This window comes from Rhinatrema bivittatum, chromosome 1, assembly GCF_901001135.1.
Source record: "Rhinatrema bivittatum chromosome 1, aRhiBiv1.1, whole genome shotgun sequence".
NCBI lineage: Eukaryota > Metazoa > Chordata > Amphibia > Gymnophiona > Rhinatrematidae > Rhinatrema > Rhinatrema bivittatum.
The window spans coordinates 274,635,836-274,651,181 of NC_042615.1; the positions used below are offsets into that span (position 1 = coordinate 274,635,836).

General features: G+C 42.7%; 1 protein-coding gene across 1 annotated transcript; it reads left to right on the top strand.

Annotated features, from left to right (window-relative positions):
• Positions 1-872: 872 nt before the first annotated feature.
• On the top strand, positions 873-2,421 carry LOC115080496. The gene is made up of 2 exons (XM_029584696.1): positions 873-1,768; positions 2,341-2,421. The coding sequence occupies exons 1-2, from the start codon at positions 1,131-1,133 to the stop codon at positions 2,342-2,344; spliced, it is 642 nt and encodes a 213-aa protein (XP_029440556.1). The 5' UTR covers positions 873-1,130; the 3' UTR covers positions 2,345-2,421.
• The last annotated feature ends 12,925 nt before the right edge of the window (positions 2,422-15,346 follow it).

Here is a 15,346-nt window from a genome sequence, read left to right on the forward strand (position 1 = left end):
TGCTTTCCACAGACAATAAGCTGGACTGTTGGGAATGGACCTTTAAATTGTTACAGGTATTAAGTGAAGCTGGATATAAGTGTAATCGACAGAAATGCGTTTTAGCGAAAACGCAAGTGAACTTTTTAGGTCAAGTGATATCTTCCAAAGCTAGACACATTACTAAAGATTTATTGTTAGAATTGCAGAAGCAAGGACTTCCTCAGACATTAAAACAACTTCGTGGATTGCTGGGAACCTTTAATTACTGTCGCCAATGGATCCCAGGCTACTCAGCTCGAATTTCTCCTTTATTACGGCATCTACACGTACCTGCGGGTACTATTTCCAACACACAAATTGCCTTAACTAAGGAGGATGAATTGTCCATACATGACATATTACAGACTTTGTTACGAACTGAACCCCTGAGTACTGTAGACCCTCAACTAAAAGTGCATATATGGGTACGAGATTTGGGTAACACGTGGGCCGCTCTCGTAAACCAAAATGATACCCCAAACCAAGCAGTGGCATTTCTATCCGGCTCTTATAGCCCGGTGGAAATGGCACTGCCTGAAATTCCAAAATTACTGACAGCCATTGTTGCTGCAATTGGAAAATGGAGAGCGATCATGCCATATTGCACATTAGTATTACACTGTGATCATTCCATACATCATATGCTAACCACCAGTAAAGCAGCATTAACCGCCACCAGATATGGTAAATATCAGATAGAATTAAATGGCAGAGATATAGAAACGAAACCCCTCACGAAAGCCCAGAATAAATTGTTAGATTGGTTTTTCCCTAATATAGAACAGTCTCAAGTAGAACGGAAAGATATCCCTGAACTATTGTTAATCCGATTCAGTCCTCTTGAAAAAGGATTGATTTGGTTCACTGACGGAGCACAGAAAGGCCAACAATCTGCATTTGCGGCACTAAATGTTACACCTGAGTTAGAAATTATTACGAAAATACAATATCAGACAGAAAAAGGTGTGACTGCTCAGGAAGCTGAACTGTTAGCGGTAATAGCTGCTTTAAAATCGACAGGGTTAAAGGAGCACTGTACTATATACACTGACAGTTCATATGTGGTTAGCTCCTTACAATATCATTTACTTAAGTGGAAAAGGAGGGGAATGATTACAGCCACAGGTCAACCTTTACAACATATTAAAGATTGGAAACAAATTTTGAAAATATTGTCCAAAAGGGAAGGCATAGGTACTGAGACTGCAATCGTATGGACACCTGCACATACAGAGCATACAGACTTTGAGGCAAAAGGTAATGATTTGGCAGATAAAGCAGCCTCTGAGGTGCTGTCCGTAAATCTAATGATTATGCAGACTCGCTTTAGCTCAGAATTGACTCACACTCCTTATCCAATGAGTAATATTATATTTCATGAACAACCAAGCGGTGAGGAATTAGAAAAGTGGAAATCATTGGGATGTTACCAACGAGGAAAAACATGGTTACATCCTAATGGTAAACTTTGTGTCACAACTTCGGAAATTTTAAGATACTTTACTGCCTGGCATAGCACCTTGCATTTGTCTGCTACAGCGTTACTAGCAGGAGTACAGGCTAATCATTGGAACCAGAATTTGTACGCTCTAGCTGTGCAGATAATTCATAACTGTCTAGTTTGTTCCACTCATATAGCTCGCCGAGGACCTGCTGTGAGCCCTGGTAGCCTACCTATTCCTCAGGGGCCAGGTTTGGAGTGGCATATTGACTACACTGATATGATTGAACCAGTTAAAGGAAAACGGTATGTATTGGTATGGGTGGATGGCTTTTCACATTGGATTGAGGCGTTTCCGTGTACTAAAGAAACAGCCCATGTGGTTATCGATACCTTTATCCGCAACATACTACCTTCCCATGGCTGTCCCATTAGACTTGTGTCAGATAATGGCACACATTTTAACAATCAAATAATGCGAGAATTACAGGATATCTGTAATATAATCCATCGTAGAGTGTCAGTTTACAAACCTACATCAAATGGCTTAGTAGAACGTTATAATGGAATTTTAAAAACAAAATTGAGAGTACTACTGGCAGCTCTAAATAAAACCAAAACAACGAAATTATATACCTGGCTGGATATATTACCATTGGCTTTAATGAATATACGAAATACCCCAGGTATACGTCATGAAATCACGCCTTTCCAATTGCAGACTGGGAGGATTATGAACCCCATACATGCAAAGACTACTGATACTCCAAGCGAATACTGGAGTAAAATTCAACCGATAGTAGCGATGGCTACCGATTTAGTCCAATCCAACTCGAGATTAGCGCCAAAATTGACTCTATCTTCTGTGTTCTCAATAGGTGATCAAGTTTTGCGGAAGAATCACACGCATAAAACTTGGAAAGATCCAATTTACATCGGACCATTCACCATTACAGGACTAAGCCATACTGCTGCTAAACTATCTGAACATTCCACCTGGGTACATTTGTCGGATATTCGTACCTATCGTCCCATCATCTGAGAACATGAATAACCGACTTCCTAGTCTAATTCTTGCCTGCGTTTTGCTGTGGTGGTGGAGTACTCCCAGAATCTCCTCTACCTTGGACAATGAATCATTGGATGAGAGGTTTAAACATAATTTGTGGTTGCGTTTAGCAAACATTACACATGTTACTTCCTTTTGCTTAATGATTAGTTCGGACTTACATACTATGTTGGGCTCATGCCTCATTCCGGTTTGTAAGGATCCGAACGATATTCACAATGATACCCAATTACCTACTATTGGGGAAAAATGGACTTATGAATCATCCGTTAATTGGGGAAAAGTTACAAAGCACCTGCCGTCAGATGCTTTGGAACTTTATACTCCATATGTTGCAAATCTGGAAAACAACACTTGTGCACGTATTGTGAATTGTAAAGACCAATGCCGTAAGTTGCCAAAAGGGCAATGGCCCTGTAACAACCCCACAAACATCAGCTATAATTGGGCCCATATAATTTTACCGCTGGGATGGTTTTTTACTTGTGGAACCACAACATTTAACTATATTCCAGCTAATGTCAGTGATTGCACCTGTTGCCTAAGTAGATTAGTACCTATCTTGCCAAGCAAACCTAGCAAGATGAAACAATTACACAAATCTCGTAGGAATCGAGATTTGACTTCTCTTACACCTTCGTGTGACGGAAATGTGTCATTATTAAATAGACATGAGACTATGGCTTTAGCAATTACTTTAGTTGGTGTACCCGCCATGGCAATGCATGCTGATAACCAAGTGACAAAACTAGCTTGTAATTTAGCTAAATCTATAAATGCCACTTCGCACGCTATCGCATTATTAAATCAAGAGCAGACTGCTCTCCGTAATGCTATTTTAAATAACCGAGGCGCTATTGATTTTCTACTGCTGCAGCACCGGTTTGGTTGTGAAGTCATGCCAGACATGTGCTGCTTTAACCTCACGGACAATTCATTAGCCATTGACCAACAAATACAGAAGTTAAAAACTTATGCTGCAAGTATACACATTGATACAGGATCAAATATATGGGATAGTTTGTGGTCAATATTCCCAGTAGGGTGGATAAGGAGCATGTGTCAATATGCAATTATAATTATAGGAATTCTTATAGCTGTTTGTTGCTTTGTGCAATGTATTCCAAATTTAATTCAAACATTTCAAAGATGCATAACTCACAGGATAACCACAAATATTACTCATCATGATTCTCATTATGCTGTCATGGCCCCAGGCCATACTGAAACCAATTATGCTGTAATGGTACCTGCTGCTATTGAAACTAATTATGATAATGTAATAGTAGAAACAGTAATAGAGTAGTAGAAGCTTCAAGATTGTTCCATGCATGTCATTCTATGTCACATACTGATAGAAGAATAGAGGGAAATTGGTAAGTGAGTGTAGGTAAAGAGGGAAGTAGAAAGATGATGTGAAGAGGTTTGCAGATACCGAAGAACGGCTCAACATAGTCTCCCCAATGAAGGAGGTGAGACAGGGACAAGGCCTGTCTCAAGGGAGGGTTGAAGAAATGCTGACCCTTGACTTATGAATATGCTGAAGCCAGAACCAGACTGGGCCAGGCACCTGGATTTGAACCCAGTGGGCAACATGTACAAGTTGCACAAAAAGATCTTACAGTTTCAGCAATTCAAAGTCTAAATTGAGAAAGTGAACAAACAGGAAAACGAGGCTATGTTTCAGAGTACGAAAATAAAATCTGTGAAGCCAAGGACGTGTGTGCTAGGAACTGATAAGGGGAAGAGAAACTAGGCCACAGTGACAGTTGGCATGATAAGGAAAAATGTGACCCTGAGTGTAGGTATGGAGCAATCATGAGCTGATTTAGAGTAATACACTTTCCTGCTTGCAGTGCATATTATGAAACCTATAAAAATTGAAGGAAAAGAGGAATAACTAAGCAAAGCTGTTTCTTTCATTGACCTGTGTACTTAATTGTGAGTATAGCAATAGATTAATTTTATCAATCAGTTTGATTCTTTGCTTCCTGTATAGGCCACTTGTTGCCTATCCAGTTTTATAACAAGGTATTAATAGAGCATGTAACAGATTTCAATTAATAAATTTTTTATTTGCATTAAGAAGCTTTTGTAAATTGCAGTTTGTTCAGTGTCATTTTCTCTCACATTACAATAGTTAAATAAGGATTAAATTCACACTCCAATCTCTCCAAAAATGCCCAAAATAGAATTTGTAATGTTTATCACAAATGGCATTTCAGGAATATTGCACAGCTTAACGCTAGAAAAAAGGTGTAGTTATTTCCAGCGTTAAAAGCGTGCAATAAGCCCCTCATTTTCATTAATCCCACCCCTTTAAATACATTTTCCAAATTTATATTTGCGCTGTGCACTACGATAACTATCACATGCATTATTGCATTATCGTAGGCATTAACACCATAACACATTTTAATGACTGACCCTGTTAGTTTGGTTCGGGATTTTTTTGTTTCATGGGTTTTTACATTTTTAGTTGTTTCATTTAGGGGTAGATTTTAGAAAAGTACGCCGGATTTTATAAGATACACACGTAGCCGCACGTATCTTATAAAATCCGGGGTCGGCGCGCCCCGGGCAGGTGTAACTCGCGCACGCCGGTTGGCTGCCGCCGCGCGATTCCCTGGCCCAGGAGCGATTTCGGAGGCCTCGGCCATACCTCCGAAATGCCCCCAGCCAGAACCATGCCCCCGGAATGCCCCGAATGTCGTGCTGCCCCCAACACGCCCCCGACACTCCCCCCTAGCAAAGCTCAGGGACTTACGCACATGCGCGTATCCCCTTTAAAATCTACCCCTTAATGTTTTATTTGGCTCAATTCATTTCCTAAGCCATGCCAAGGCCTACCCCTGGTGCCAAGACTTAGCCCTGGACTAGATCCAGTGCCAGAGCCTAGTCCCAGGTCCTGCCAGGAGCGGGCCAGGGACAGGTCCTTGTCAAGTGCCAGGGCTGGGGAACTCTTGCAAGAGGCTAGTTTTTAAAAAAAATTTCATGAATATGAAAATACCCCAACATTTTCAAGTATTTTCATTGCAGGCTATTTTCAGTTCATTCGTTGCATTTTGCACATTTGTTGAAAGCAAATGCACATCCTTAATTGATAGAAGTGGGAGATCTTATGGAACTTGCAAAACTGAAAACTGCAGGGCCAGATGGGATTCATTCTAGAATATTAAGAGAACTCAGAGAAGTTTTGGCAGGACTGCTAATAGATTTGTTCAATTGATTTTTAGAGACAGAGTGGATGTGTGAACTGGAGAAGGTCAGATGTTATTGTTATTTACAAAAATGGAGAAAAGAAGAAATTGGAGCCTACAGGCTGATAAGGGCCTTGGTAGTGAGGACAATTAATGAAGATTCTACTACAGGAAAGGATAGTAAAGTATTCTGAGTCTAGCAAGTTACACAATTTGAGGCAGCCTGGTTTCACCAGAGGTAGATTGTGTCAAACTGCCGGCTTTTGCACCCAATTGCGCCATCATAAAAGGTTGTGCTATTGGGCATGAAATTGGCAGCGAAAAGGGTTCTTACCTTTTCACTGTCCGCAATGTCTTCGCGGCGTCCACCACAGTGCCACCCCAACTCCTCTTGTTCTGGTCTTGACTCTGCCCCCATTTAGTGATCGCACGCGAAAAGTCCCTTTTCGCATGCGATTGCTTTGGAAAACCACCCCCATAGATGGAGAAACCAATAGACCCGATAGTGTTCCGCGGTGCGGGGTAGGCCAAGGATCTATGGAGAGAGAGATAAGACAATGCATAGACAGAACTGGAGTGGTAGTACTCACTCTGATGCTGGTAGTTGTAGTAGAAGGGAACCCCCGAGAAGCGGAGGTCCCAGACGAACAAGGTCCCCGAGGAGCGGGTACCATAGGCGTACTGGTAATGAATAGGCAACCCTGAAGGGTAGGTAGGAGCACGGCAAGGCCACTGAGGAGCGGGTACCTTAGGCATCCTAGTTGGCAGGATGTAACCCCGGAGGGTAAGGAGGAGTGAGGCAAGGCCCCCGTGGAGCAGGTACCTAAGTCGTCCTGGAGTGAGAGCAGGAGCGTCTGGTAATGTGGAGAGATCAGCATGGAGGATTCCTTGCTAACTCGTAGAAGGAATCGTGAGCGGAGATTAAATACCAGAGCTAGTGACAACATGCGGTGGGGACGCCCCTGAGGTTCCCGCCATGATACATGTAAAAGACAGGGCTGTGCATGCACGTGTACCCTAGGTGACTACTGGAGAAAGATGGCGAACGCAATCACCCAGGCCGGACTGGGAACGCCAGAGTGTATGGTGAGGAGAAGCGGAGGCAGCTATCTTCTCAAAATGAACTGAGTCAGGTAGAAAAAAGGTGAGCAATAGAGGGCGCAGCCGTCTGCGACCGACGGGCACAACAGTCATCTTGGGATGATTTAATTTCATTTGTAACTTATATTTCACTTTTCCAAAATAAACTTCAACTAAGAGAGGATTACACAATGATGATATAAAGGTAGCGATACAATGTGATAAGATGGTGACCAGAGCCAGAAGAATTCTAGGGTACAAAGGTAGAGGCATAACCAGAAGAAAAGAAGAGGTGATAATATGACATTGTTGAGACTTCATCTGGAGTATTGTATTCAGTACTGGAAGTAATACTTCCAAAAAGATAGACAGAGTGGAGGAAATCCAGAGCCCGAGCAATTAAAAAGAGTGACAGTAAGACTAGACCAGAAGGAGATGAACTTTTTAAAAAATATTTTATTATAAGTTTATCAAATTTTACAAGAACGTGGAAATTCCTTTGTCACAGAAATATATCGATTCTAGCAGTAAGGAGTAACATACCTTGAAAGGAAAATAGAAGAAAAAAAGAAAACCAGCATATATGCTATCCTGCAAACCCAAGCAGTATAAATAAGACTGGTCAAAGAAAACATGGGAGAATAGAAAGATGAACAATAATCACAAGAAACAGCTTAACATAGTTGTAAATAGCAGATAAATAGTACAGTATGCCCCTTATTAATTAATGGACACTGGGAAAGAGGTTACAGTTCTTTGGGCTTCCAAGAAAGCATTCAGTTGTTCAAGCAGGAAAAAAATAAATCATTCATTACTGCACTTAACAATGCACTTATAAGGAGGATAATGTAATATAAAAGAAAAACCTAAAGATATAGTTTCCTGCCTTAAAGCTAAGAGAGGAAAAATTTCTAAAGTATATTTACGCATTACATTACTCAAATCAGCAGAAGAAATAAAGGAAAGCAATAAAGTACAACCATCAAAAATTTCCAGTGTAGAATTCTCAAGGAAATTTGTCAAGTTAGGAAATTGCACTTCAATATTTTGAGGAGAAACAGATGACTTATTAGGAAGAAAATAACAGGTATTAACACTTGTAAAACCTAGGACATCCTGGATATACTTCTTTAAGGTAACATATGGAATTTCCCCTAGAACTTTTGGAAAATTCAAAAAACACAAATTTAAATGTCTCATATTATTTCCCAAATACTTGACATGTCTAAAAGGATCATTACAATCTTTTATAGTAGCAACATTGAATTCCTGAAGGGATTTGACAGTATTCTCAATTTTAGACATTTTTTAATTAGTTGAAGTTAATTGCTCTTGCAACTCAAAACAGTTTTTGATAGCAAGTTGATGAGAAAAGGTCCATCTTAGTATTAAGCAATTTAAGAGACTTCCCAAATCTGGCAACCAAATCCCAGATGGCTTCCAGTGTCACCACCTCCAGCCATGAGGGAATGTCATGGTCTGCTCTTCCCAGGGCAGACCCACCGAAGGCAATCTTACCACCGAGTCCAAGACTGAGAATCCAGCCACAGAAGAGGGAGGTTAAGCACTCTCAACTCCCATGTATTTGGTCTCCAATAGGAGCGGTGTATCCTGTAGTAGCGGTATGGGGCAAGCAAGCGATCCATCCACCACGGGTGAGCCTGATGCGTCATTGACATGCGCTGTGGAGGCACTTGCTGCAACACCCTTCTCTGCTGGTGGAGCTCAGGGATGACTCATCTGCGGGAACATGCAGCTCTCCCTTGCCACACATCACATCAGGGTCCTTGGCTCCAGGCACAGATGTTATAGAAGTCATATACACGGTAATAACCTGCCGTCCCAAAGAGGAGGAACAGTCTGGAAGGAAGACTCTCATCCTTTCCTTCCATTTTGGACGCATAACAACCCAGGAAACAGGTAATAGGAAAGGACGGAGTCGAAGCAGCAGAGTGTTGTAACTTCAGCTATGCTGCTATCTTGCCCCTCAAGGAGATGAAATTGCCGCTTAATGAGGTAACCAACTATAGAGCGATTTCAAATTTGCCCAACCTTGCAAAAATATTAGAGAAGCCTGTTTTGCAGCAGTTTGATGATTACTTAGTGGATCATGCTTGCCTGGATGATAATCGATTTGGAGTTTGGAAGGCTCATAACATGAAATTGCTACTGCTTTCCTGGCTGGATACACTGTTTTGCAGTCTAGATCAGGGTAGCCCAGAGATTGTAGTGCATCCAGATGTGTCAGGTACATTTGTCAAGGTTCGCCATGCCTTATGGCTCACCCAGTTGCAGACTATAGGATGGGCTTACATCATCTTTCATACAAGATAAGGGACAGCAAGTACAGATACAGGTAATTCATATTCCTCATGGAGAAAAACAGTTTTAGGAGTACCCCAAGGCTCAGCACTATGCCCTGTCCTTTTTAGTTTGTATTTGACTCCTTTGGCAATACTATTGAGAATTTTAGCCATGACTTGTTTTATTTATGCAGATGATGTCCGGTTGTTCCTTCCCTGACAGAGCGATGAAGCATTTTGTATTGTTAATTTTTGAAAATTCTGTGTCCACCAACTATTAAGACCTGGTTGGCATAGCATGGTTTGGGTTGAATGTATAAAAGACCAGATTGTTTTGGGTAGGAAATAAGATGGCTAGTGGAAATAAGTCCTCTGTGAAGTTTGCAGCTTCATCTTTAACAATCCTACCACACAGGTCCATTGCCTTTTGACTCTGTTATCATTGAAACCACATGTTTGGCGCCTGGCAAAGATGGCATTTTACGAACTAAAAATCCTAAGACATTTAAAGTTTTATCTCTCTGATGATATTTTTAGATCTGTGCTTCAAAAGCATTTGTTTTAGGGCAGTTAGATTACTGTGCTAGTCTCTGTGTGGGCCTTCCTGAGAATCTACTGAGGGTAATATAACTTCTAGTGCAGCACGCTGCTGCTCGTTTACTAGTTGGTTTAAATAAAAGAGATCATACCAACCAAATTTTACATGAATTGTACTGTCTTTCAGGGAAATGGAGGGCTAAATTCAAGCTATTAGCAATAGTTCATAATTATATTCTGAACATACATATTTGAATGGTATTTGCCCATGCATGCATTCAGGTCATCTTCAGCTAATTTGTTGAAAGAGCCAGGATTAAAGTTGTATAAATATCAATAGACCAGGAATAGAGCATTTTCTTATACAGCTCCATTTCTTTGGAATGAATTGCCATTAGAAGTTTGAAAAAAGCAAGATTTTAAGGCTTTTAGAAAACTTTTTTTTATTTATAGTTTATTGAGATTTTATCAATTTTAACATCAATAAAATACATGAAATGTTGCACTCGGGGGTGGACCCTTTTCCTGGAGCAGTGGAGACGGCTCCCTGGTAGGGAACAGGAAGCACCTGCCCCCAGGGGGTGAAGCACTGAAGGAGACATAGGCTAGGATAAGCTTCACCACTGTAAGCCTGAGGTCCCCCCTGGAGGCGCCTGTAGGGACCCAGGCCGCTTGGACTTAGGTGAGCCTTGCAGGGTCTCCTGGAGAGATAGTAGACAGGCGTGCCCACAGGCAGCAGGGGAGCGCGGTCGGGCTTGAGGTTGTAAGTCTGATGGAGCAAGGAAGACCAGAACAGTGTAGGCGATGACAAGGCAAGGGACAGAGCCAGAATCAGGAGGCGTGGTCAATCAGGCAGAGGTCAGAACCGGGAATCAGTCCGAGGAGTATTCAACGAGGCAGAGGTCAGGTTCCGGAGATCAGACGAGGTCACAAGGCAGGCAGAGGTCAGAAAGCAGGCAGCAGGCAGAGAGGTCAAGGAACAGGCCGAGGTAAGTACCAGAGAGACAGTGTGAGGGTACTACCAGGGAGACGGACAGACACAGGAACAGAGGGATTTTGGAACAGTAGGATGCAGGAACAAAGCTGGAACAGTAGGATCCTAGGACGAGGCTGGAACGAGACTGGAACAAGGCTTAGAACACAGTGAGAATCTAGCACACAATACAATGCCGACCCGATTACCAAGGCAAGGAAGTGCAGGCAGCGACTTCTTTAAGTAGTTCCTTCAATCAGGGTGTTCCACAGAGCTAGGACCCGCCCCTGGCAGTTTTTCTGGGTAAGTTTGCAACTTAGGCAGATATACCTGGGGTTTTGAATTTTCCACTCTTCTGAATGGCCTGAGTCATTACCCATCTAACTCTTAGCTGGATTAAAGATAGGCAAGGTGGGGGCATTTTGAAGCATGGCATACATTTGCCTGGCTAGCTCTGATATTCAGGGCTAGCCAAGTAAGGTTATCTGCCTAATTTTGGCTCTGATGTAATAAGGTGCACTTGTATGTGTGAATTTATGTTAGTGCATGCACTATTGTGTGCATCTATTCCTGGAAATAACTATACCTTTTTCTCTGGTGTTGAGAGAGAGAGAGAGAGAGAGAGAGAGAGAGATCTCCATAGGAGGGCCACCTGATAAGTTGAGGTGAGGTGTTACTGAGGGTTTAGGGGTCTGTTTTGCATGTAGAGTGGGATGTAAGAACAGCACAGTACACCTTGGTGAAGATTTTATGTCATTTGGAGTGAGGAAAGTCTCAAAAAATGAAATTTTGTACTATGTTCTCTCACCCAAGCTTGATGGTAACTAGCTTGATAGTACCCTGTTATAGATTAGCATAGAGGAAGTGCTAGCCACAAGAGTTTTGAATAGCACATAGGCTGGCACATGAGGAAGAGCAGCAGAACGGGCTCCCACTTCTGCTCCTGATGGGGAGACTGCCTGGGTTTTGTGTTTGTGAGAGAACACAAGCCTACCTGGGTGTGTGTTTGTGTAAATAGGAGCCTGCCTGGTATGTGTGTGTGTGTGTGTGTGTGTATGTATGTGTGAATGGGAGCCTGCTTGGGGGGTATTGGTGTAAATGGGAACCTGCCTGGGTGTGTGTGTGTGTGTATGAGAGCCTGCCATGGGATGGTGGTGGGGTTGTGAAGGGGAAGCTGCTTGGGGGAGGTGTGAATAGGAGCCTGCCTGGGGGGGGGGGGGTGTATGTGTGTGTAAGAGAGGGAACATGTGGTAGTGGAGAAGCTGTATGTGTGTGTGTGAGAGAGAGAGAGAGAGAGAGAGAATGTGGGTGTGAGAGTCTGTAAGAGAGAGAGAGAGAAAAAAATGTGTGTTTTAAAGAGAAAAAGTATGTTGGAGTGAGATTCTGTGTGTGTGTGAGGAAGCATATGTGTGTGGAAGTGGGAGCCTGCATGTGAGAGAGTGTATGTGGGTGGGTACCTCTGTGTGGAAGTGGAAGCCTGCTTGTGAGAGTGGGTGCCTGTGTTTGTGTGTGTGTGTGTGTGAGCCTATGTGTAAGAGAGAGCAGGTTGAGAGCCTGTGTGTTTGTGTGGGAATGTGAACCTGTGTGTGAGAGGGCATGTAAGAGTGAGAGTTTGTGTGTGTCTGTAAGGGGGGATGGGAGCCTACATGTAAAAGACAGCATGTGACAGTGAGAGTGAGAGCCTGTGTATATGTTTGGAAGTAGGAACATGCATGTGAAAGTGAGAGCCTGAGTGAGAGAGCATGTGTGGGAGTGGGAGCTTGTGTGTATGTTAGAGAGAGCATGCAAGAGTGGGAGCCTGTGTGAGAGAAAGCATGTGTATGAGAGAGTCTATGTGTATATGAAGGAGGAAGGAAAGAAGACAAGAGAAGAGAAAAGAAACAGTAAAATAAAATAGACCCTGAAAAAGGAATTAGGAAAAGACAGTCAAGGGGAAAAAGAGACTGCGACCAATTGAGTAGAAAAATAAGATCAGACAACAAAGGTAAAAAAGAAAAATTTCAGTGATTGAAATATGCCATCTTTAGAAATGTGCATTTCTTATATATTTGTATTTTGCTGTTTCTTCAGTATTTCAGTGTTCACAGAGTCTGGTTTCTCAGGCTTTCCATTTCAGTTTTATCTACATGTTTTTTTTTCTAATTTGTAGTCCTTTATTCTGTATTGGGTAAGGGTCTATCTGTGTTGCTCAAGTATAACAGAACTGCAGTATTTTGGCTAGCATGTAGTTTCTTTGAAGGGATTTGTAGCAGTATGGCTTGTTCTGTTTGCCCACTAGGTGGTGTGTTAGTGTTTTAAGGCTTGATGTCTACTTACTGTTTGCTTTTGCTGCTTTTTTGTAGATAAGATTGCTGCTGTTTGAGTCCTGAGAGTTACTACTATTATGGTATGATATAGCAAGTTTCTAGGCATTGTTTTTTTTTTCTGTAGGGATTTGTCTTACTTCACAAAATGTTTGGCATTGGAGAGAGTTTGTTTTGCTGTTACTGAGGTGGCACCAGAATTTGAATATATAATTTTTGCATTTCCTAGTTCTATTGCTGTTTTATTGTAGTTATGATATTCTCTGCATTTTCAGAAGGAGGATTCATAAAAGAATACATCGATATTTGTTTTATTATGTGATTGAATCTGATGTTTCTGTTATGTGTTCTTTGTAGGGATGTGCATTCGTTTAAAATGAATGCACAATCCGCAATGTATAGGTCCCTATTCGTTGCATTCGTGGGGTTCCGAAACATATGGCGAACCCCCATGAATGCAACGTATCACTAACAAATAGAACTCCTACCTTCCTGACCCCCCAAGGCTTGCCAAAAGTCCCTGGTGGTCCAGCGGGGGTCCTGGAGCAATCTCCTGCTCTCGAGCCATCGGCTGCCGGTATTCAAAATGGCGTCGATAGCTTTTGCCCTTACTATGTCACAGGGGCTACCGGTGCCATCGGTCGGCTCCTGTCACATGGTAGGAGCAATGGACAGCCGGCGCCATCTTGTACTCCTACCATGTGACAGGGCCTGACCAATGGCACCAGGGGCCCCTGTGGCATAGTAAGGACAAAGGCTATCAGCGCCATTTTGAATATCGGCAGCCGATGGCCCGGGTGCAGGAGATCGCTCCAGGACCCCCGCTGGATCACCAGGGACTTTTGGCAAGTCTTGGGGGGGTCAGGAGGGTGGAGGGTTATAGTTAATTAAATTTAAATGGTTGGGAGGGTTGTTTTTTTTAACTTTAATGGGAAACAATTACCATATGTAACTAATGGACGAATCGGGGTCCCCCGAAAATGGATGTAATGGATTTGGGTCCCGACGAATATGAATACCGAATTGAACGTATCCGTCCCTGCTGCACATCCCTAGTTCTTTGTTTACTTTTTACATGATGTATATTTATAAACTGCAATAAATAGAAATAAATTAATTCAGATTAATAAAGTATTTTTATTGCAGGAAACAGAATTTAAATATTGTATAGCATCGCTCATGATGAAACAAGCAGTTAAGCCCGTTAAAACGGGCTACATTAAATTTTTTTTTCAGTCCATTTTCGAACACAGCACCCTTCTACACTTTTTCTCCCTCACTCCCCCTTCCCCTCGTTCACTCACCCCCTTCCCTCCACTCAATCTTACTCACCCTCTGTCTCCCACTGCCTCTCTCACCTCCCTCCCCTTCCCTCAGTCACTCCTCACCCTCTCTCAATCCCATCCCCTCTCACTCAGCCCTCCTCCACTCCCTTTTTCTCTGCTCCACTTCATACCCTTCCACTTACTCACATCCCTCTGTCTCTCACCTCCCCCTCATTCTCCCCCTCTTCCCTCTTCCCTCTCCCCCCTCATTCTCCCTCTCCCCTCACTCCTCCCCACCTCTCCCACCCCCTACCTCCCTCCCCTCCTTCCCTCTCACCTCCCTCCCACCACTCTCCTCCCTCCCTCCCACTCACCCACCCACTCTCTCCTCCCTCCCACCCACACACTCTCTCCTCACTCCCTCCCACTCACTCTCTCCTCCCTCTCTCACCTCCCTCCCTCTCACTCTCTCCTTCCTCGCTACTGGCTGCTGCTCCTTGTTGCCGCCGCCGCTGCTCGACGCCGCCATGTTGATATCCAGTGGACGCTCGCTGACACCGACGTGCTTGCCCGCACAGGCGCAGTAGAGCTGCTCTCTACTGCGCATTTGCGGCACGTCGGTCAAGCTTCGTTTATTAGGTTGATTACTTAGAAAGCCATTGTCAGGTGCTCACGTAGGGCCTGATTTTAAAAAGCATTTACTTGAGTAAAATTGAGTTTTACTCAAGTAAATGCACTTTACTCGAGTAAGTGGGCTTTTGAAAATTGCTGCTATATATGCCATTGAGTTGTCCATTAGATTTACTCACATAAGTATACTTTACTTTTAAAAATTGCTATGATAGTATGTTACATTTACATGCATAACTCCTTTGAAAATTATTTCCTAAGGCATTTTTATCGATAAGAGTGCAACTAGTAGGGCTTAGACCTATATGTCAACTGCCTACCCATGTTAACCTTGGGCCCCCCAAAAAATTCATTTCTGCCTATGCTACTATGGCCTCCTGAATATGGACCTCTAAATATATACATTTTAATTTTTAAAAATGTATGTACATAGTCAATGCATGTACTTTCCACGTCCATTGGAATATAACATAAAATATGCACATATTTGTTATCCCTATAATCATACATTCTTCAAACACAGA